Genomic DNA, 23912 nt, shown 5'->3' with positions numbered 1-23912 from the left:
AGGACCGTGGTGGCGGATGAGCATTCACCGAAATGCCACCGACAAGCAGCGGCGGTGCCTCTGGATGATGCTGCTTGCCGACAAGCAGCATCATCCAGAGGCGTCACCGCCGCTTATTGGCGGCATTTCGGCAGATGCTCGTCCACCGGCCAGTACGTGGCACACTTAGACACCCCGGCGGGCGCCATGGCACCCGCAGGCACCGTGTTGGGGACCCCTGTTGTAGGCATATATAACCCACACACCACCTGGATGTGGTGTTCTGTCCCATCTAGTGGCACTGAGACCATGTAGAGAGAGAGATTAATGAGTGTGCTCCACAGCCTTAGCTAAGAGTCACATGGCTTTTAGCTCATGCAGTAGAGGCTCATGCATTTAGCTCCAGAGGTCCCAGGTTCACTCCCACCTGATGACGAGCGGGGTCTGTCCCTGTTACACATACACACACTGTAAATACATGGGAGTAGATTTTAAAAAATGTGTATTGTGTGTACACTCAGAGTGCAGTGGTAATAAATTATAAGCGTAGTGTCGGGGTACCAATTTTCATGTGGAAAAATTAAGGTGAAAAATCTTAGAAAGTCAGAAATTGTTAGCTCCTTTCATCCCATTTGCACTTTCAGCTGGAAATGCACTACAGGTGCAAATTCTACTTGCACTTATTATTGGATCAACTGGCCCAAACCTTTTGGGAATATATTTTGTACAGTATTTTACATATAGATACATATTCCTAAATGATCTCCAGATGGTTAAACCTTTTCCTGCTTCTTGGATAGTTTTTAAGATACTCTCTTTCTCTTTTCTCTTAAATACCTTCTGTCTGTTTCTGAGCAGAGGACTTATTTTTCCTGTAATCTTATTTAATACTTTTTTTAAAACTTAAGTTTTATTGAGAGAAGGGTAAAATGCCTGTTTAGCATTTGACTTAATATTTTGTTTTGAATAGTGTCCAATATTTGTCCTAGATATTTAAAGAGAAATATTTATTTTGGGGTGTTTTCATATTTGTCTTCTCCTTTCAAGTACTACTCATTGTAAGTCAAATGGTATGACATTTCTATTGTATTTAATATACAAAATCAAAACTAAGGCTGCAATTTATAGAAAAAATGCAAACATTTTTAGAATGATGTATTTAAATTTAAATTCTCCCTCAGAAGGCAAAGTCATCTGTAGTCTTGATTGAAATTGTTCCAAGAGGACTAACATAGTTGGGTTTTCCAGTCAGAAGTCTTGTTTTAAGATGTAAATAGTGAGGAAAGCTATTATAAAACTAGCCCCAAGCAGATGATGCATTTTTTGGAACTTCCCAATTCGGAGGTCAGCCTTTTGCTCTGATTATTTCAGAGGCATAAATGCACTGTACAGTAGCTAGAATCTTGGGGCAAATTCCTGGTTAAAGTAACCTTAGTAACCCAAGAGAAGCAGAGGTCTCTGCAAAAGGCAACATTCTTTTATAAGAACCATCAGTACCAAAATATTATGCAAAATTCTTCTCTCAGGGGGTGACCCAAAGTGAACATTTTTTGGGGTAACCAGTATTTTTGTTGTATTTGTACCATTTTTACTTACAATATAAAATGGTTTCTTCTTAGGAATAAAGATTATACATTTTGTGGTGGAGGTAATCATGGCTATGACAATGAATTTAAAAGTATGGAGGTAAGGTGTTTGCTTCTCAAATCGCATATCCCACTGTATAGCCAACTACATATTTGCTGTAAATAAGCCACACAGTGTAGTATATGACAATTTTTGCAATCTGATTTTTCTTACATGGGCATTCAGACATCTAACCCTGGAAATCTACTCTCTATGGAGACAGTTTGTACCCAGGATCAAATGTTCAGACTGGTCTCAATTGTACTTGCAAAGTCCTATGATTGTGCCCTTAAAGTTAACTTTGGACGCCGCTTGTGTAGGGAAAACCCCTAGCGGACCGGGCCGGTTTGTTGTCCGCAGGTCCGGCAGATTGCGTCTCCCACCTGCTGCGGCTCGCTGCCCCAGGCCAATGGGGGCAGTTGGAAGCGGCGCAGGCCAAAGGACGTACTGGCCCAGCCTGCCAGGGACTTTCCCTACACAAGCAGCGTCCCAAAGTTGGGAAACACTGGTTTAAGGAATCTATAAAGACTGAATTTTAGATAGGATCAGCTCTCATTTTAATAGTACTGGTAATAGTGATACCTATTGAGTTTTACTGCACTAGGGAATAATGGTTCAATCTTACTGTTAAGTATAGGGAGGGCAGAAAAAAATGAGAAAGACTTTGAGAAAGAAAGTGTGAGAAAGTGAAGGATTATGTACTACAGTAGAACCTCAGAGTTAAGAATTGTCAGCCCTTAAAGTTTTTAATTCTAGTTAGTTTAAATGCAAATAATATTATTATTCATGTAAAAATTTAAATAATTTATGGAACTTATTCACTTATTTGCCTCAATGATATCCTGCTGCAGTAAGTTCCACAGTTTAATGGCTAGGTATACTGAGTATAAAACTATTTCTATTTATCCCTTTTAAATTTGGTTCCTTTAATTTCATTTGATGTCCTCCTGCCTTTGTTTTATGGGAAAAAAAAATAAACAGAAGTACCTGTTTGGCCTTCTCTATTCTTTATTGGTAATAAGCTTCAGACCTATTCCATGTAACAGATATGTTTCAGGATTCAGTCCTTGTTCATCTGTTCATCTATTCTGTGCTCAGTTTATGAACAAGTGCTTTAATAGTATGTCCAAAACCTATATTTGGATGCTCACATTAACTCTTAGACACATAAATTCTTAAGTGACAATTTGAGCATCCCGAAGGGGTATTTGAATTAAACCTCTGAGAATATTTGAGTCTATGTCTATACCACAGAGACTATGCCAGCATAGACTCACCCTGCATCAACAGAAGGGTTTTTTTTGTTGGTCTAGGAACACCACCTCCCTGAATGAAGTTAGCTATGTCAACAGAAGCTCTCGTCCATTGGCATAGCTGTGTCTACACTGGGGGGTTATGTTGGCATAGCTATGTTGCTCAGGGGTGTGTTTTTTCACACCCTTGATTGATGTAGCTGTGATGGTATAACTTCTCAGTGTAGACCCAGGCCTCAGGTGGAATCGTAAATTCAGCTATGGTTTGGAATTCTAATAAACTAGTGAACAGCAGCCCAGATCATGGACCTTAGTTGCTGTAGCCATACAGAGAAAAATGTTCATAAGGGTATGTCTACACAGCATTTTAGAGTCTCCTAGCCCGGATTGATAGACTTGGGTTTGCAGTGCTTGTGCTAGTGCTCTAAAAAATAGCTGTGTAGACAATGCTTTGAAGTTGCGGCTTGGGCTGGAGCTCAGGCTCTGAAGCCTAGGGAGAAGGGGTGAGGTTTGGAGTCCAAGCTCCTCCTGAGTTGCAACTTCAAAGCGGTGTCTGTGCAGCTATTTTTAGAGCACTAGCGTGAGTCCGAGTCTGTCTAGCTAGGCTAGGAGGTGTGCTCCAAAATGCTGTGTAGACATACCCTAAGTGACTTAGGAGCCTAAGGCCCATTATCGAAAGTGATTTAGTGTTTAGGATTGTAAGTCCAATCAACTTTTGGTGAGATTTAATCTCCTAAGTGCCTAAATCAATTTTGAAAATGGGACATAGGAGCCTAAGACACTTAGGGATAGATTCACTTAGGCATTGTAACTTTTAAGCCTTACAAAAACACAGGAACAACACAGCAATTCCCAAAGCCTGAGTTAGGTGCATAGGGTCCCTATAGAATGCATGCAGAGAGATAGGCACCTTAGTTTGAAATTCATAAAAGCCAGCGCATTAGGTGGGGAGCCATCTACGATAGCCAATGGGAGATATTGACGACACGGGTGTGTACTCAGCCCTGACCCTGTCATGGAGATATGTGCCTGAGTATAGACTGCAGGCAGGGGTGCTGGAACAGGGGTGAGGGTGGGGCCATAGCCCCCCACTTTTAACCAGCTGAAAGGACAAGTGATGGGGGGAGGGGTCAGGGTCTTGGAGGGGAAAAGGCGGTGAGGGAGCAGGGCCTCGGGAGGAAGGGGTGGTGCGAGGGGTAGGGCCATGGTTCAGGTGCCAGTGGCCTCCCCTCTGTTAGGAAGCTTCCGCTGCCCCTGGCTGCAGGGAGGCACCTACCTGCTTGTGACCCACAGCTGGTAACCTACTTTTGTAGTTAGGTGCCTAAGGCATTTTTTGCAAGACTAAATTCTGCTCTCTTACATCAAAATAATCCCACTGATTTTAACTGTTGTGACAGAATGCAGAATCTGCCTCTTACTTCTCTTAAAATCTAACTCATGTTGTTTTCTAGTTTGAATTATTTTAGATAACAACTTTTATTATTACAATCCAGGCTATCTTCATAGCACATGGCCCAAGCTTTAAAGAAAAAACTGAAGTGGAACCTTTTGAAAACATAGAAATTTATAATCTAATGTGTGGTGAGTATAGAGAACCAGTACTGCAGCTGGTAATGCACAAACAGATTTTCAGATACTAATATGTTATGAGCTAAGACAAAGATTACAGAAACATTAGTGAATGCATCCAGAAGCTAACAACACTGTACCTATTGCCTCACTCCACCCACAGAAGTCACTTTAGATTTCAAATTTATGTATATTGGCTCACACTTATCAAGAAATTAGCTGCAAAGTAGGGAAATTTTCTTGATTGGAGGATTGGAGAAAGAATCATGAAGAGGAAAGGCGCTCCTAACAAATATATGTGCTGCAAATATGCTTGAGTTCATATGGGGGATCCCTGTGGTCATCTTGGGACAGAAATCTTGCAGATAGTTGCAGCTCTTGGTCAGAATTTTAGATAGGCCACTGTATCCCAAAGTTTATGGTTGTAATTTTCTGTAATTTTTTTAAAGATCACATAAAATGAAGTGCTCCTCATAATATAATGTAATGGTCTCAAATAATGACACCTGTAACATAGTTAAAATAAAAATAATCAGATCTCATGCCTACAACACTGCTTGAAAGTGTAAAAACTATCCAGAAATGACCAGCCTGCAACACCTTAATGCTTAACTTTACATAAAATGTAGCAGATATGTTATACTGTGGAAACTATTAGATCCTCCATATTTAACAAATTGCAAACTCAACTGCCTGACTTTAAGCAATTGGTTAATTAGCCAGTTTCTTAATTGTTTGTTGCAGTGCTGCATTATATTTTAAATATTTATTTCAGTTTTGTTTTTGTTGAATCCTGATAAACTCAACCTTTTATTATTCAGTGTTTCAATTATCTGTGTGCATCTGTGGTTGCCCAAGTGGTTCAGGTAGTTGAAATTCTACTGTCATATTTAGAAGAAATTCATAAAGGAGTAGCTGTCAGGCAAATGAAACTCTTGGTATTTTCTTCTGTAGGGCATCAGGATGTTTTTGCAAAAATTTCAAATGTTTTGTAACCTCTTTAATCAGATCTGCTGCATATTAAACCTGCACCAAACAATGGAACTCACGGCAGTTTAAATCATCTTTTGAAGACGCCTTTCTATAATCCCTTGCATTCAAAAGAAGAATCACCTCCATCTTCATGTCCCTTTACCACATCAACTCCTCTGGATGAGTTAGGTTGCACATGTGCCTCACTAGTAAGTAATGGGTCCAGAGTTTTGTTTTTAATCAATCAGAACATGAATTCTTTCTGAACAATCTTTTAATATTATATTTTACAGGCAGTTCCAGGCATATTGGAAGCAATAAATGAAAGATTAAATCTCACCACAGAAGAAAGTAAGTTGTTGGTGATCTAAAATCTATGCCCTTATGTTTTTTAAATTTTATATTATTGCTTTCCGTGGGACTATTTGCAGAGTAAAGTGCAACTGAAGATAAGTAAGGATGACCAAATCTTGCCCATAATTAGTAATTTCCCCCTTTCTCTTTCCTGTCTATCGAGAAGAAGTTAGTTGAGAATCTTTTACTGCAATAATTCTCCTTAGTGTCCTGATCCAAATCCCATTAAAGTCAATGGAAAGACACCCATTGACTTCTGTGGGCTTTGGATCAGGTCCAAAGTACTTTAGGAAAACAGGAGATAAAACTACTGTTCCCAGCCTTTCAGCCATCTCTTGTCCTTCATCTGTTCACACAATTCTGGGGGCATAACTGGGTTCTTTTGGTGGATGTTCTTGGCACTTGGTTTATATAACACTTCATAGTCAGCTAGGGCCTGCTTCTTACTTCACTGACACACTGACGTCCACAGAGCTGTATCAGTGTAAACTTAGAATGAGTTAGAGGAAAATCAAGCCCTGGATTTTTGTGATATTTCCTCTGTCATACTTGAGTAACTTATGTATTTTTAACATACCGTGAAAGATATTGTTCCACAATTTCAAATATCCAGAAGTACAGATCCTTAATAAACAGTTTTATACTTAATTAGATTGTACACATTTTAGTCCATTAAAACGTCATTTTGTTTCATGTATATTTTTCCTCATCCCATATGCATTTCTGTCAAGAATTTTTTTTTCACAAGTACAAAATTCAGTAACTATTGTTTACATTCTAGTAAAGAAGGCAGAGACCTATAATTTGCCCTATGGGAGACCTAGAGTTCTACAGAAGCAAAACACATACTGCCTTCTTCACCATCACCAGTATGTGAGTGGATACAGTCACAACATCTGGATGCCACTGTGGAGTGCGTACACTGTCAACAAAACTGTAGGTTATCAAATATACTTACGATTCATAATGGAATGACCCACTGTTCTGAAAATGTAGAGCATTCATTAGGAAAAGGGGGGAGGGATAGCTCAGTGGTTTAAGCATTGGCTTGCTAAACCTAGCGTTGTGAGCTCAATCCTTGAAGGGGCCACTTAGGGATCTGGGGCAAAATCAGTACTTGGTCCTGCTAGTGAAGGCAGGGGGCTAGACTCAATGACCTTTCAGGGTCCCTTCCAGTTCTATGAGATAGGTATATTTCCATATATTTAAAATTGGTTATGAACCAGGGCACATTATATGACTCTTCCAGACAATTTCTTTCTTGCAATGTAATATTTTTTCTTATGAGAACAAAACAGGTTGAGTTTACTTGGTGTCTGGTAATGGAAAATGGAATTTTATTTAACTGCCCCAAAGCAATACAATTCCAGTTTAGTGTTTGGTTTCAAGTGGTGGCAGGGGGTTTAAGCAACGTATTTGTAATGCTTTTTAAACACACCTGAATTGTCTAAATCTAGCATATCTTGAAAAACAACCTGTAAAATAATAAAAACTAATTGTACCTTGAATACCCTAAAAATTATTTTAAAATGTGAAAATGGCCACTTGATAGGGGCACAAAAGATGCAAAGATCAAAGCACAAGAGTTAAGTTGGTTCAACTAAACCTGTTTTTGTAAAATAAATAAGTAGTCAGGATAGGAAAGCAAAGGCGCAGAACTTGCCTTACAGTCTGTGAGGGCATTTACAGACCTAACACAGAGACTAATGGTCTGTCTGTACTGTAATTAATGTCAGCCCATGCCAGCTGACTCGAGCTAAGGTGCTCTTTAATTGCAGTGTACACATTCGGGCTCGGGCTGCATCCCAAGCTCTGGGACGCTGTCATCTCACAGTGTCCTAGAGTCCAGGCTGGAGCCCAAGCCCGAATGTCTACACTGCAATTAAACAGCGTCTTAGCCTGAGTCCTGTGAGCTTGAGTCAGCTGACATGAGCAAGCCATGAGTGTCAAAATTGCAGGGAATGAAGAAGCAGTACTGGGCAAAGCAGGCCCTTCCCTGCCCCTCAGCAGCTGTGAAGCATACTCCAAATGGAGGATCTGCTCAAAAGGGGACTCACTCTGTCAGTCTGGGAATGGGCGGGGGGAAAGAAAATGAAGGAGAAGTAGTTGGTTTGCAAGACCCACAAGAAGGGGTCTGGACTGTGGCCAAGACTCAACTGGGAGGATAGGGAACTGACCTTTTTCCCCTTTCTTTCTCCCTGCTGAGGGAAAATAACTGGGAACTAGGAAGAGAGTTGAGGAATGCTTATCTGACTGACTGAACTGCTGACACTGATTGGGAACTCCATGTTGAGGGGGCGCCTATGCACCAAATTGAAGAGAGCGGGGATGTAGGAAGTGGATCAAGGGAAGCTGGTCACTTGCATCAGAAAGAGGTGACCAAGACTATACTTGGGCCAGGTCCTGGGTTCCTCTACCTCCTCCCCTTCCTCCATGCCAGGACTTTGGGGGGTGAAGGGACTGTTGAGCCATGGCCTGCCCACTAGGCCTGCTGGCTATTGAGTGAAAACTACTACACAGTCCCACAGGGCAAAGGAGGGGAATGGAATATGAACAATGAGAGAAAATAATAATAAATGAGAAAATAAACACAACTAAAACCAAAAGATAAGTGCTGTCTCTTGGCCATTCAGTGGTAGTCATGCACATAGGCTCCAATTTGCCTATCAATTCCTGAGAAAAAAGTCAAACTAATTTCTAAGAATGGGTCCTTGTAAGTTTTCTTAAGCTTATTATTATCTTTCTCTGCCAAGAAAGCTTTCCAAAAATATACAAACCTACTGAATAGTTTATACAAATGCAGTTTCTGTTGCAAATATACTCCATGTATTTACAATTCCTAAGCAGTATGATTGATAAATGATATAATTATAACTGGGGATGGGTGAACCTTGTAGAGTTCATGCTTCCATGAATCTCTTGAACCAATTGTTTGGAGGTTCACAGGATTGGCAAACTAGTGTGAGTTTACACACTTTCCCCTCTATAATTTAACCCGCTTTTATCCCACACAGGAAATAATTTTAAAATAGATTTTTCCAGCTAAAGGGAAGTCTGTGCTTTGTTTATATAGCATGATATATGTATGTGTCTTCTCCTTGTACCAGTGCCAATTTTGGAGGAAGTTCTTTTCCAAAAAAACCCAAACATTTTCAAAGAAAGCACTTTAAAAATGTTTTATTGAAAACCCCATTTTCTGTGGTAAAAGCAGTTTTGATGGAAAATTTTTGACCAGCCTTAACTCAAAGGTAATGCAGCTGTGGGTGTTTCTCATAGAAGTTCAGGCTGCATCATAGATGAGCACTGAATGAAAAGGCACTGAGGTGTCTGGAATGGACTATAACAACCAAGAATCAGTAGTACAGATTCTGCCTTCTATCAAAAGGTTATGAAATAGTATTGTACAAAATCCCCCTCTAATTATGTTAAAGACAATAACAATGGAGAAAAGTTACAAACGTAAGGATCAGATTGCATACTGACTTATTTTCTAAACCTACATGGTTAATTGCAGTTGTGTTTTGCTAACTGAATATAATATAACTTTTCCAAAGAAATAGGAGTTTCTAAGATGAGAAAGCAGGCCAAAAGCCTCATTATTTCTACCAATAGATGAGTGCTAGGTGGCTACAATAACTGTCTCTGCTTTTATGCTTTGGGCACAATACCATGGAGATTACAAGGTCCATGGAGATGGTTTTCCTCTAACTGAGCAGGACATCCTGCGGTTACCTATAAGCTGGAGAAACAATGCTGAGTGGTTAGCAATGCCTCTAGGTTGGTGTGTTTCTGACTGCTAGACAGATACAGAGAGACTCAAGCAGGATGACAAAATGAAGCAGGCTGAGGCTTTGCTGACTGTCTCCTGGGGATTCCCTCAGGTGGCTGGTTAATCAAGATCAGTGCAAAAGGGCGAGTGCAGGGCCAAAAATCTGGCTCTAAAAGTTCTTATATGTAATTTTCTTTGTGTGTGATTAGCAGTGTTATGCATGAACAATTCTTTCTGAGTGGATATTAATAAGCTGTCACAAATATTTATATTATTAGTACGGACAGTATACCAATCACAGCAGCTGGCTTTTTTGTTACCTGTGACTTTGATTTAGAGGAAAATCTAAGATTTAAACTATTGGTGCTTGGAATGCATTTCTGAGGTAACATACTCATCTCCTCCAGAGGAAGGAAATGGTTGCATCAATCCACCCACCTCTCCCACCCAATCAGCATGTAAAGGCTGGAATGCTAATTCTGTTGTGGGGTAGAATTCAAAGCTACCACACCCTTTGTAATATTTTGTTGGTTGTGAGTTGAATTTGCACACTAGAACACTATAATTTTATTTGCCTTTCTGAGTTTGCTGTAGTTCTTGTGGGTATGACTCTAGACTATGTTTGTAGCTAAAGAAAATAACATGCAAGGATTTTTTGTTTAGTATAAAACTATTGTAAATTAGTTTAGCTTTTGAATCTTATCCTTGAAGAGTTTAATCTTTACTGCACTCTGATGAAAACAGATTTGAGACTTGTTTGGTATTTTATGATTTATGAAAAAAAGGCTTTGGGGCTTTGGGTTTATGGGATCTTTGTTTTTTGTGGTTTAAGTATTTTTTCTGCTGGTATTACCTCAAAAAAACCCTCCTGGAAATGGCTGAAAATTAACATGACAGACCACAACAGCTGCGGAATACTATATTTACTTTGTCATGTAATGAAAATAAATTATGCATCTGGAAACATTAATTACTAGGTTGTTTAAAAAAATCCTATTCTTGTAACATAAACTGGAGAATGGATTGCGTAATTTTATCTATGGAGTAGTTTTCTAAAGTCATTGTAACTGTTTTTTTCTTCACAGGTCACCATGGTTCACCATGTGACCTGAGATAGAGGAAATGAGAGAGGATACAGCTATAGATCTAGTGATGAAAGTCTTCTTCTGAGTTTAACCTGTTGTAACAGATTGCCTGTCTGTGTAGTTTATGAAGAAAGAGATTTCTTAAAGAGGCTATCAAAGAGAAGCATTGCTTAAGGGACCACTTCTTGATACGTCAATTCTGCCTAACTATTGACCAATAGCAAATCTCCCATTTTGGGGGGACGGGGAAGCCATTGAGTAGGTTGTGGCTGAGCAACTGTGATGGTTTCTGAACTCTTCCAGTTTCTTTGGCCATAGTCATTTGGGTATGAAACAGACACTGGATTGATTGGATTAGCTGGGACTCTCCTTCTAGCAAAGGGTGAGGATAAAGTATCACTGATGATTATTATAGACTTGTCAACAGCTTTTGATACTGCTGATCATGAAGTTTTGTTGATTTGGTTGTGGAGCCTAGCAAGACTGTTACAGAGCTGAGTGGTTCCTCTCTTATCTTTCTGAGAGAACACAAAGGTTTTTGTGGGTACTTATTTCTCCAACTTGAGAGTTCTCTCCTGCAAAGTGCAATGGAAATCTATATTATCACCCTTCCCACTAAATGAGGTGACTGGGAGAGTTAGTGAAGATATATGGTCTGTGATATATTCAATATGCAGATGACAATTTGCTCTATATCTCTATTCTTTTGATTTGGCTGGAGCAGTAGAATACATAACCCACTATCTATATAAATTTGAGGCTTGGATGAGAATTACTGTGTATCTGGAGAGGAGTGAAATAATGTTGGTGGCTTAGGACAAGCTGCCAGAACAGTTGGTGGGATTTATATTGGTTCCTCTGATTGGGAGAGTTTGAATGCCATTTGTAGCCCAGATGCATGACTTAGGTGTGGTATTAGATCTTGGGCTGTTCCTGGATGCTCAGGGAGCAGCCATAGTTATGAGCACACTCTCATCTGTGCTTGGTGAGAAAAAATGACACTTTCTCTCCAAGATGGTCTTTGCCACATTTATAGTCTTGGTCTTCACAACATCCTCCGGCAAAGAGTTCCACAGGTTGTCTGTGAAGAAATACTTCCTTTTGTTTGTTTTAAACCTGCTGCCTATTAATTTCATTTGGTGACCCCTTGTTCTTGTGTTATGAGAAGGAGTAAATAACACTTCCTTATTCACTTTCTCCACACCAGCCATGATTTTATAGACCTCTGTCTTATTCCCCCTTAGTCATCTCTTTTCAAAGGTGAAAAGTCCCAGTCTTATTAAGCTCTCCTCAAATGGAAACCGTTCCATACCCCTAATCATTTTTGTTGCCCTTTTCTGTACCTTTTCCAATTCCAATATATCTTTTTTGCGATGAGGCAACCAGATCCTGCACGCAGTATTCAAGATGTGGGTGTACCATGGATTTAAATAGAGTCAATATGATATTTTCTGTCTTATTATCTATCCCTTTCCTAATGATTCCCAACATTCTGTTAGCCTTTTTGACTGTTGCTGCACATTGAGTGGATGTTTTCAGAGAACTAACCACAATGACTCCTAGATCTCTTTCTTGAGTGGTAACAGCTAATTTAGGCCCCATCATTTTATATGCATGGTTGGGATTAAGTTTTCCAATGTGCATTACTTTGCATGTATCAATATTGATCAATATAAATATTATCAATATCAATTGATTAATATCAACATTATTAATAGCTTCAGTTTCTGAATGGTCTCTAAGCATAGCCCTATGTGGAGCTTATTACAGGAATCTAATCACAAGTTGACAAATACATGAATAAATGTGGCAAAGACCATCTTGGAGAGAAAGTGTAATTTTTTCTCACCAAGCACAGATGAGAGTGTGCTCATAACTATGGCTGCTCATGAAGTTTTGTTGATTTGGTTGTGGAGCCTAGCAAGACTGTTACAGAGCTGAGTGGTTCCTCTCCTATCTTTCTGAGAGAACACAAAGGTTTTTGTGGGTACTTATTTCTTGATGATCTGTTCATTCCCTCTGAAGAACCTGGCATTGGTCACCTTCAGAAGACAGGATACTGGGCTAGATGGACCATTGGTCTGACCCAGTATCGCCATTCTGATGTTCTTATAAATGTTTCCACCTGCTTGTTAAGTGGAGTTTCACACTGGAAACAATTCCACCTTTACACCAGGTACTGCACTTCTCTAAGAAGTTTCCAGATGAAATTGGAAGGTATTGATGTTAACCTACAGAGCCTTAAATAGTTTTGGGCCTGATTTCCTAAGAGATCATTTCTCTCCTCATGATGTACTATCCCAGTTAGTGGACATGCTTCAGCTGGAATTCCTTGCAACATGCAGGAGAGGACTGCTGAGGTGGGTGGGGAGGAAAGGTGTTCTCCATAGTTGTTCTTGACTTCAGATCACAGGTTCCCCTTGAGTCTGCCAGAGCCTGGATTTGTTCACTTTCTATATGTGCTGCAAACTCCATATTTCCCCTCAGGTTTTTGGAGAAGGTGCAGGTGGAGGGCTATAGTGATTTAGGTTAGAATTCTCACTGTGTCCCTGGTCCGCAATCAGATCTGCTAACATGCAGATTTGCACCCATGTGGATCCCTGTTGACTTCAGCAAGACACCCTCTGGGGCTAGATGTCCAAATTAATGGATCTCAGTGCAGGATTGTGGCTTATATTTGCTGATGGATAATTTTTTATCCTTTACATTATATTGCTTCAATGTAATGTGCACCTAGAACATAGGATGGACACATACAGAGATTTTCATACTTTTAAACAAAGTGCAAAAAAGAGGCACAAGCATGATTTCCCCGACTGCAGTTCACCTTTAACAGATCAAAAGTGATGTTGCACTACATCTGTCCTCTTTCTGTCTAATAAAGGTTTATAAAGCTTAGGCTGCTTCCTAGATTATTAAAACAAAAACAAAAACCACATCAAAAAACCTCAACATGTAGTGTTAACAATAAAACAGACGAAATCTCATTAGCTATGAAAGATGGATATAATTAATTATATCCTCATATCCAATAAAATACTTTTCTTAACAAAACTGAGAAGAAATGAAATGGAAGTAAGAGCTGCTGCTGAAAAATAAAATACAGTTGTGCAGATAAAGTACAATTCTAGTGTTGTCGTGGGTGCAATCCTACCAGTTGTAAATACCGAAATTAGAATTGAAATGTCGTGGGTCAGCTCTTCAGCTGGTGTGAATTAACATCTCTTCATTGAAGTGGAAGGAGTTATACTGATTTATAGCTGTTGAGAATCTGGCCCATAAAGTTTCTTGGTGTCATTGCTTATCCCATCTGGATACGGCTAAAATAACATGTTAACTGCCCTGCAGTAGGAAGTGAAATTATTTTTAGAGAGCTGAATGGGCCAAAAATGTCACCTTTTTGGGCTAAGATACTACCTTAGCCTTGCTACTACAATTTTACACCATGCTAAGGATTTTTCCTAATTGGATTACTGAAAAACAGAAGGACCAAGGAAAAACACTCTCCAGAAAACATAATTTTCCATTACTTGCATTGAGCTGATTCATTATGAAAATAGGAAAAGATTCAATGAAAACCATTCTAGGAAGTCACAAACCATACAGGGCATAAGGTTAGCCACAACTGTGGGTGTAACACTATTTCCCCACTTTTTCCTTTTAGCAGGCAGACGCATCTTCGCTTCCTTCCACTGTTCCAGACTGTCTGCGGGCTGATGTTAGAATCCCTGCTACTCAAAGCCAAAACTGCTCCGACTACCAGCTAGACCTGAATATCACCCACGGGTTCCTGTATCCGCCCAGTCAGTAGGATTCTTTTTATAGCTAGTGTTTTAGAAAATCTTAATCAGCTGGATGTGGGTTTGTGTTTAAAGCATATCTACAACACCAAAGCAACCTGCTTGGTAACATGTGCTGTGCAAAAAAAATAATCATAAAAAAATAGAGATTTCCAGTGGCTGTGCATTGACCAAAAGCAGCAGAATTGCTATTATAAAGTCAATTCATTTTGCAGCAGCCACCTACAGAGCGACTCTAATCCTACCCAAATATTTTCAGTTCAGAAGATTTAGGATTACTTTAAAACTGGAAGACACGCTGGCTGTGATGAAAACTGACCAGAGTGACATAAAGAGACCAGAGTGCAGTCAAGAATCTGGCCCATGTGGTGTTACTCCATGTAAATTTTGATTTTTTAATGTTAGTTTGGATGTATTGGAAGGGTTAGTTTCGCAACAGTCAAACAGTTGTCAGCCCATAGCCCTGTTTTACCCATCACAAAGGTACCACACAGTTTGGTACATCTGAGCAGTCTTTTTTTGGGGACCTGCTTCCCAGTGGGAAAAAATGTATTCTAGAATAGTTCATTGAAATATAAATAGATCAAGTCAATGCATATATTTTTTAAAATATATAGGTTGCTAAAATCTGAATAGACTTGAGGCAGTAAACTAAATCCTGGGGAACAGATGTGGCATACTTTGTGCTAATGGTTCCTCCCTGACATTCCTCACAGATTACATTTTTCTCTGAAATTTGCAGGAGGGAGACCTTTTATTGGGGTGTAAGGGATATTTTTGTTGTCTATCCCAGGATAATATTTTTCAGTATTACAGAACAAGCCCCCAATCCTGTTCAAACATCTGTGTGTTTGTATATATAATTATGTATTACACCTCTACCCCGATATAACACTGTCCTCGGGAGCCAAAAAATCTTACTGTGTTATAGGTGAAACCGCGTTATATCAAACTTGCTTTGATCCGCCGGAGTGTGCACCCCCACCCCCAGAGCACTGCTTTACCGCATTATATCTGAATTTGTTTTATATTGGGTCGCTGTTATATCGAGGTAGAGGTGTATTTATGTATGTATATTTATATAGTTCACAAATTTAATGTGAGATTTTAATTACCTGCAATAATTTGCCTTCTGTCTGCAGGGATACATAAACTGCACATTGAGAAACATCTTCCTATATCAGATGAAAGAGAAAGGAAGAGAAACATCTTCCTATATCAGATCAGTCATTAATGCATGTTTCATTCTTTTTTTCATAGATTTCAATGCAACTGGTCCAGAACAATATGATGCCTTACTTACCAGCAATATGGTCCCCATGTATGAAGAATTCAAAAGTAGGTTCTCAAAAGGTTCTACTGAACATTTTCCTGCAGTTTATTAAATGATAATTGACTAAAGAAAATTAAGAAAAAAATAAAATATTTTAAAAATTCTTTTCTTAACTGATCATATTCAGTATATCAGATCTAGTACAATTGCACTAAAAAGTGTTTTTTTTTAATAGCCATAGAAGATTTTAAAACACATCCACTGTATTCATAAATGGTGCACTAGTATTTGAAATGTGTTCAGTTGACTCAGACTTGTTCCTGTGAACAAATATCCACATCCCAAAAATCACCATCTCAGCTAGCACCAGTTGGCACCTTTGTCTCAGCAGAGATGCCAAGAACTGATAGGCATTGAAAATGAACTGTCCTCTCAGTTCAAGAGTTGTTCTTTACAAATTCAGGTTGAGCCATATCGCTGGACTGTGTGGAGAAGCTTGCAATGACATAGCCTTTATCACACACTTCCATAGGTGACCTTGGTTGTATCAATACAACAGTTTCCCTCAAAATTTGCTTAAAAAGTGAAATATTCAAAAAATTATAAAATATAGAAGAAGTTGTGGCAGTTTAGCCTGGAAAATGTGCTATATATTTTCATACTTTGCCTATGGCAAAAAGTGAAAAAATAATCACAAGCTCATTAATGTAATAGATGTAGAACATTTTGGAACTGGTATTAATTATGTACTGGTATTAATTATGTTCAACTATCATTTTAATGACAGAGATATGGAACTATTTCCATGATGTGCTGCTTCTAAAGTATGCTGGAGAGAGGAATGGACTGAATGTGATCAGTGGACCAGTGTTTGATTACAATTATGATGGTCATTTTGATGCTCTTCATGAAATTACACAGTAAGTACAAAAAGGTAACTGAGAGAAGGGTCAAACTCTGGCTTATTTCACATATATTTGCTGTTATGTTTTCCATATTCCAACCATATTTCATACCATTCCAGCCATATTCTTTCAGGCTGAATGACTTCTGTTATAGGTTAAGAGAAACAAGAAAGATCAAAAGTAAAATATCCATGAGAGGAGCACAGAGTGTATCCTCTCCATATAAACACAACAAAGAGTCTGGTGGCACCTTAAAGACTAACAGATTTATTTGGGCATAAGCTTTCGTGAGTATAAACCTCACTTCTTCGGATGCATAGAGTCATCACTCTATGCATCCGAAGAAGTGAGGTTTATACTCACGAAAGCTTATGCCCAAATAAATCTGTTAGTCTTTAAGGTGCCACCAGACTCTTTGTTGTTTTTGTAGATACAGACTAACACGGCTACCCCCTGATCCTCTCCATATAATGCTTATTCACAAAATGGCAGAATCCTTGGGAACTTAAAATTGCAATACAGAGAAAATAGTCATAACAATTACATACCTATAGACAAGTATCAAGGGGTAGCCGTGTTAGTCTGTATCTACAAAAATAACAAGGAGTCTGGTGGCACCTTGTTATACCTATAGACAGACACTACATACACATATCAGATAAACAGTGTACTAACCACATGCTGTTGCAGGTGCATGTGATGTAAGATGGCAACTCTGATCTGGTTCCCATGGAAATGTAGTGGAAGCCCACTTTTTGGGGGAGGCCTCTGCAACATTGGAACATAAAAATGGCCATACTGGGTCAGACCAACCACCCATCATGCTCAGTATCCTGTCTTGGACAATGCCCAATGTGAGATGCTTCAGAGAGAATGAACAGAACTGGGAAATTCTGAGTCATCCATCCCCTATGCTCCAGCCCCAGCTTCCGGCAATTGGATGTTTAGGACATCCAGAGCATGGGGTTGCATCCCTCACCTTCTTGGCTAATAGCTTGTGGAACTGATGTCATTGGAGATGCTGTATTCAAGGCTAGACTTAATACCACATCTATCAAGGATGTTTTGGGAATAGTGAAATCAGTTCTGCCGTGATGCAGGAGGGTGGACTAGATGACAGGCTGGAGATTCCTTCTAACTAATATGCTGTAATGCCCAGACAACCACATAACACTGTCTACAATTTTTCACAAACATGTTTCATTCTGCACATTTAGTCATACTATGTATAAAGTGCCTGTCAGTGGGAAGTGATGGTGTACAGCACATCCAGGAGTCACTCAGCACCTCAAAGGCTAAGGCCCGACACAGGGATGACTGTCATACTGGAGTGGGGAAACTTTTATTTGTGAATCCTAAACTGATTTAGCTTTCTACAGCAGGTTACCAGGTGTCATTTTCTTCATGGCACTTCAGGTTAGGCACTGTCAACCCTCCCTGCCACTCTAATTTTCTCTTTAATTTTTGCAATTTAAACTTAATTATATTTTAAATTGTTAACAGAATGAAATGCAAATATGGGGCTCGATCCTGCAAGGTGCAGTGCATTTTGGTCTTGATCCAGCAAAGCACTTAAGCACATGCTTAACTTTAAGCATGTGAGTAGTCCGTTTGATGTCAGTGGGACAATCACATGCTTAAAATGCTTTTAGAGCTACTTACCTTGCTGGAGTAGTGCTTTATACAGATATTCAGTCAAACTAGAAATATATTTATATAAAAGGCTGTTTTAAAGTTTTTTTTTTAAAGGTGAAATTCTGCATTGATGTGTATGTATACAAATACAATCCCATTGACTTCAGTGCTTGTACAGTATATTATCTTTTATGCCGGGGTGGACAAACTACAGCCCGGGGGGCTGAATCCAGCCCTTCAGTCATTTTAATCCAGCCCTTGAGCACCCACCAGGGAGTGGGGCCCAGGGATTGCCCCGCTCTGGCGCTCCATCCAGGGAGTGGGGTTTGGGGCTTACCCCGCTCCATGCGTGACATGGCGCCGCGTGACTCCCCTCTGGCTCCTATGCGTAGGGGCAGCCAGGGGGGCTCTGAATGCTGCCCCAGCCCCAAGCGCCACCCTCACAGCTCCCATTGGCCAGGAACCATGACCAATGGGAGCTGCAGGGGCGACATCTGCGAATGGGGCAACGCGCAGAGCCTCCTGGCCGCGTTGCTGCATAGGAGCCAGAGGGGGGACATGCTGCTGCTGCTGCTACTTCCGGGAGCTGCTTGAGGTAAGCGCCACCAGGAGCCTGCACCCCAACCCCCTCCCGCACCCCCAACCCCTCATCCCCAACCCCACCCCAGAGCCCTCACCGCCAGCCGAGCCTTCACCCCCACACATCACAACCTCTTACCCCAGCCCGGAGCCCCCTCCCACACCCTGAACTCCTCATTTCTGGCCCCACTCCACAGCCAGCACCCCCAGCCGGAGCCCTCACCCCCTCCCGCACCCCAATCCCCAATTTCATTAGCATTCCTGGCCCACCATATGATTTCCAGACCCAGATGTGGCCCTTGGGCCAAAAAGTTTGCTCACTCCTGTTTTATGCCGTTGATGATCAAACTTACCCCTTAATTAACGTTCTTTTATAGACACATAAACAACACACAAATCCCTGTCCCGACCCACTACTTTGTGGTGCTGACCAGCTGTAAGAACCAGTCCAATACACCACTGAACTGTGCGGGCTCCTTGGATGTTTTGTCTTTTATCATTCCTCATCAACCTGACAACAGTGAAAGCTGTGCTGTAAGTATGATTTTGTGCATGTCTCTGCACACTGTGTGTGCATGAGCTGTGATTCCTACAGAATTGTTTTTGGTGGAAGTCTTTAGATTCCAGTGTATTTAACTCAGTCATTCTTGATTTAAACAAAAAACAGTCAAGAGTGAAAGATGGAACTAGTGGCAGCTTGTGAGGGGCTTGTTCGTGTTGTCAGGTGAGTGGTAGCAGCTGTAAATTGCAAAGATTGTTGGGCGGGTGAGACGCTGGGGCAGCAGGGTGTGGAGCAGGTGAGGCAGACTGAAGAGAGTGAGACAGCTAAGTAGAGAAGCAGCTAGCCAGCCATGCAGGAAGAAAAGAAGGATCCTGTGGGTCTGATGGACTCAGAGCAGTTATCATTCAGCAGTTGGCAGTGGGGAGTATGTAGCAGGGCTGGGAAGAGCTACAGATTAGAGGTGACAAAGATCAGCTCTCTCTATTTGCAGGGTGGGATCACTGCACCTTTTTGAAGAATAAAACTTGTTCTTAGACCATTTTAATGGTGTAATAGTATTAGCAGGGTTACTCCCTTCAGCACAGCTATGGAAAATATTACTCCTTATTTGTCTTTGGCTGATATCAGATAGTGTACTTTTACATCAATGCTTCTTCTGAGATTGAAATTAATAACCAATAGCCTTGATGTTTAGTGATACACTTACAGTACATAGTAAAAAGGAGATGATAATGGAAAAATAAGTTACCATCCTTTTATGAAAAAAATCTATAGTAATAGTACAAACATTATAGTGTTTTGGACCATTACTCTTTATACTTTAGTTTACTTTGATTTTTTTGGGCAGTACTTAATGTAGACAGTAGATAAGACTATACTGATTTGTAAGTGCAAGTGGAAATGTGATTCCATTATATTTTGTAGTTAAAGGGCCATTGAAACGTCAAGAACCATTTATCAGCAGCATTTTGCTTCTTTGTCAGTTCTGTTTGCTTACAATTCTCTCCCAAAATACAGGTCATTCCTCAAAAGATGGCTCTAGTACTGGAGTTATACTATACAGTCTATTCTCACACTCCACTATTCAGCCAAAATAATCAATTAAGTGGAGTGTAACTCATTGGAAACAGCAATATCTGTTCAGTAGAGTAAATTGATCTCAGGAATGAGAGAAAACATCCACTTGATCCAATTCAAACCAGGCATCCAAATGCCAGACTACAGAGATTTCCAGGACGAGCGTGGAAAGAGCTTTTTCAAGTGAAGGCCCTTATGCCATACAAGGCTATTCTGTTGTTTGGTAACATGAAGGAATAACCAGTGTTTGAACTTTGCTCATTTTGCTTTGGCAGGATGGGCAACCAGAGTCCCAGTGGGTTGAAGAAAGAGTTCAGGCTCATGCAGCACGTATTCGAGATGTGGAACTTGTAACTGGGCTTGACTTTTACCAGGACAGAAATCAGCCTCTCTCTGAAATTTTACAGCTAAAGACGTTTTTGCCAACATTTGAGACTATCATTAACTGAGCATGTGTCAGTAACGTGGACAAATAAATCCAAGTAAATCAATGTTTCCTGCAAAGAAAAACCTACTACAGCTCTTCAATTGATCAAGAAAACAAACTTGTAATACAAGAAACATAATTTTATATGCTTTTTCTCAAATTTTCAGTCTTTTGTTGTTATTTAGTATGGGATTGAAATGGATAGTTTTAAATTGTTGACTGCCAGGTAATTTTATCTTAAAAATTACTAAAAATATTTAGTCTACAGAAACAAAAACTGGTAGGCCAGCTCCTACTAGTGGGTTTTTTTACTGCCAACTCAGGGATGTGGTTCTCACTATTTAGTCACAGTGGTTCTTTTATATACCTTACAGGACACCATGATCAAGATGAAGCAAAATAATCATAGTTATTAACCAGGGCTACGTTTTTTTATTAAAGAAAGGAAAAGAAAATATTAAACAAACCATCAACTGTTTACCTCCATTACAATTTCTTCTGTATGTCTCTCAGAGGAGAGCTTTTAATGGTGATTACACCCCAGAGAGTGAACCACCTCTGGAGGGCACTTTTCTCTTAGTATACTTTGGTCTTAACTTACCATTTCCTCAAATTATTATGAATTCATTTTAGTATCTTACTAGATACTTAAAACTGGTCATGTATTGGCAAAAGAATTTAAGGGAAGTGAAGCTTGTCTAGTTATTATTAATAATAATCTAAACTACTGACTTTGCCTAGCTATAAACTCTCTTAACTAGGTCCTATGAAACTGAAGGTAGTTAAATTAGTTACTTAGAAGAAGCCATTTAAGGAGCTGTCTGAAAACAGGCCAATTACGGATATTAAGAAACTTAAAGCCACATACATTCCACTATTTCTCTGTTTAGCCCCTGTCTCCTCTCCAGGAATACCTGATCTAACCACCTGATGATTAACTGGAGAAGCTGATTGCTTTTTAAGGCTATGTCTACACTGTGCACCTTACAATGGCACGGCAGTGCCGCTACAGTTGTAAAGTAAGCAGAGTAGCTGCTCTTTGTTGCTGGGAGGGCTGTCTCTCCCAGCGACAAAATAAAACCACCCCCAAACGAGTGGCAGTAACTTTGTCAACGGGACAGCGTCTCCTGCCGACAAAGAGCTGTCCACACCAGCACTTTTCGTCATTAAAACTTTTGTCATTTTTTTCACACCCCTAAGCGACGAAAGTTTTCATGACAGAAGTGCAGTGTAGACATGGCCTAAGTTACAAGAGCATTTCAATATTCCAATAAAATCATTAGAAGAGTTTTAAACCTAATTCCTTGGCATATTTTAGTTAACTTCCTCTCACCAATCAATTTTCAAGCCTTTGCGGGAGGTTTTCCTTGGGTAAGTAGGTTTCTTCTTAAGTTCTTCTTTGTTTTTCTTATCTGTCTGTGGTGGCTGTCTTGTGGAGTGCTGTTTGGGAGGGGTGGAATTGTATCCTTCAGTGTTTCTATACCCTTCTTCCTATGTTAATGAATTATAGGGAGAAGGGGGCGGGAAACACCTCTTTTAGGTTTGTTTACATTCAGAGTTGGTTGTTGTCATCCTTTCATTGGTTTCATGCCTTCTGTGTTGGCTTAGGGCTTATCTACACCAGAAATGTTACAACGGCACAGCTGCAGCCCAGAGGGCTTCTCCTGTAGGTGGAGGTAATCCACCTCCCTAAGAGGCAGTAGCTAGGTTGATAGAAGAATTTTTTCGTTGACCTAGACTTGTCTATACCATTGTTAGGTCAGTTTAACTACATCTCTCAGGGATGTGGATTTTTCACACTGCTGAGTAACATAGCTGGGTCAACCACACTTTTTAGTGCAGGGCAGGCATTAGGTGACACTTTCAGGTCCTGCATATGCAGTCTGTTTTAATGCATATGCATATGCAACCTTTCTTTACTTGCCTTTGTTCTTTTTGTGGCAGGAAAGCATCAGATAACTTTCAAAGCTAGCTTTAACTCTTATTTTTTATTCAGTTCATTCTCTGAGATATTGTTACAATTTTACTAAAATTTGACAGGAAATGAAATTCTGTTTTCAAAAAGGCCAAACACTCCTGATCTTCTTTATAAGAATTTTTTAAGACTGTTTTGAGAACTAAAATTAAATAACTTTTAGAAAGTTGTTGATTTTAGCTTAGCTTAAATTGTTGATGCTAATTTTTGGGATGATGCTTTTCTTGTCTTCCTGAATTAGGTGAGGACTTGCTTGTGCACTGTCAGTAATTAATTAATTCCCCATTAATATAAAGATTCTATACTTAAATGGTTTCTTTCACAGTTCAGTTTAGCTAGGTCATTAGATTCCATGGTGGAACACAAAAACATTTTTACTGTTTACGCAGCAAAGACATTAGGGACTTTACATTTAGCTACATATTTACAAGTATGCATTTCACAGAGTTTTGTCATTATAACATTTAAAAAATAAACAAAAGTTTTTCTCCAGTATAAATAGTAGGTTTTCTTGCAAGAGGGTGGGTGTTGGTGGAGCCCACTTTGCCTAGATTTGTTGCACTGATAACACACCCTACATTCCTTTCATACTCATGTTTCTTTCTCAAACATGAATGTTTACATGCTTGATTTACTTGTTCATAGAAGATAGAAATGGAAACCTTCTAAATTTCTTTGATTCGCTTAATATTTTGTAACTACTGGCTAAACATAAATATTGTTATATGTCCAATCATCCTGGCTATGGCATTTGTGTAGCTAATCTTTATATTCAGTAAAAGTGCAAACAAGTTTAGAACAACTTAATTTTTTATTGCTATAATGTATTTATTCATTTTGCATCAATATTGAGGTATCTCCCCCACATTAGCTTTGATTTGGTTTGTGCAAACTGGATAAGAACAATTCAAGATAAGTGAAATCTGCATTTCTGAGCCAACCTTTTAATATACACCAACTTTTATATTCCCGAGTCTCTTAAAAACTACAAATGGTCTGTGTTGTAGGTTTACAACATAAAATGGTTGTGCTATAGAGACCTTGGCATTGCAAATCATATGAAAGAATATTTCTAGAGTGAAGATCAAGGGAAAACCAGTTTGTATATGTCAGAAAACTGCAGATTTACTAA

General features: G+C 39.6%; 1 protein-coding gene across 2 annotated transcripts in view; it reads left to right on the top strand.

Annotated features, from left to right (window-relative positions):
- ENPP3 (ectonucleotide pyrophosphatase/phosphodiesterase 3) overlaps positions 1 to 23587 on the top strand; it is a 76850-nt gene extending 53263 nt beyond the window's left edge. For both annotated transcript variants that reach the window (XM_054023842.1, XM_054023843.1), the window contains exons 16-25: positions 1599 to 1665; positions 4352 to 4439; positions 5436 to 5608; positions 5693 to 5750; positions 6535 to 6689; positions 14272 to 14410; positions 15668 to 15745; positions 16468 to 16600; positions 19177 to 19333; positions 20654 to 23587. In XM_054023842.1, coding sequence (XP_053879817.1) covers positions 1599 to 1665; positions 4352 to 4439; positions 5436 to 5608; positions 5693 to 5750; positions 6535 to 6689; positions 14272 to 14410; positions 15668 to 15745; positions 16468 to 16600; positions 19177 to 19333; positions 20654 to 20827 — 1222 coding nt within the window. In that variant the 3' untranslated portion in view covers positions 20828 to 23587. The remainder of the gene's footprint in view (positions 1 to 1598; positions 1666 to 4351; positions 4440 to 5435; positions 5609 to 5692; positions 5751 to 6534; positions 6690 to 14271; positions 14411 to 15667; positions 15746 to 16467; positions 16601 to 19176; positions 19334 to 20653) is intronic.
- The last annotated feature ends 325 nt before the right edge of the window (positions 23588 to 23912 follow it).

This window comes from Malaclemys terrapin, chromosome 3, assembly GCF_027887155.1.
Source record: "Malaclemys terrapin pileata isolate rMalTer1 chromosome 3, rMalTer1.hap1, whole genome shotgun sequence".
In the NCBI taxonomy this organism is placed as follows: domain Eukaryota; kingdom Metazoa; phylum Chordata; order Testudines; family Emydidae; genus Malaclemys; species Malaclemys terrapin.
Note: the sequence above shows the minus strand (reverse complement) of the source record. Positions and strands in the feature narration are given on the sequence as shown.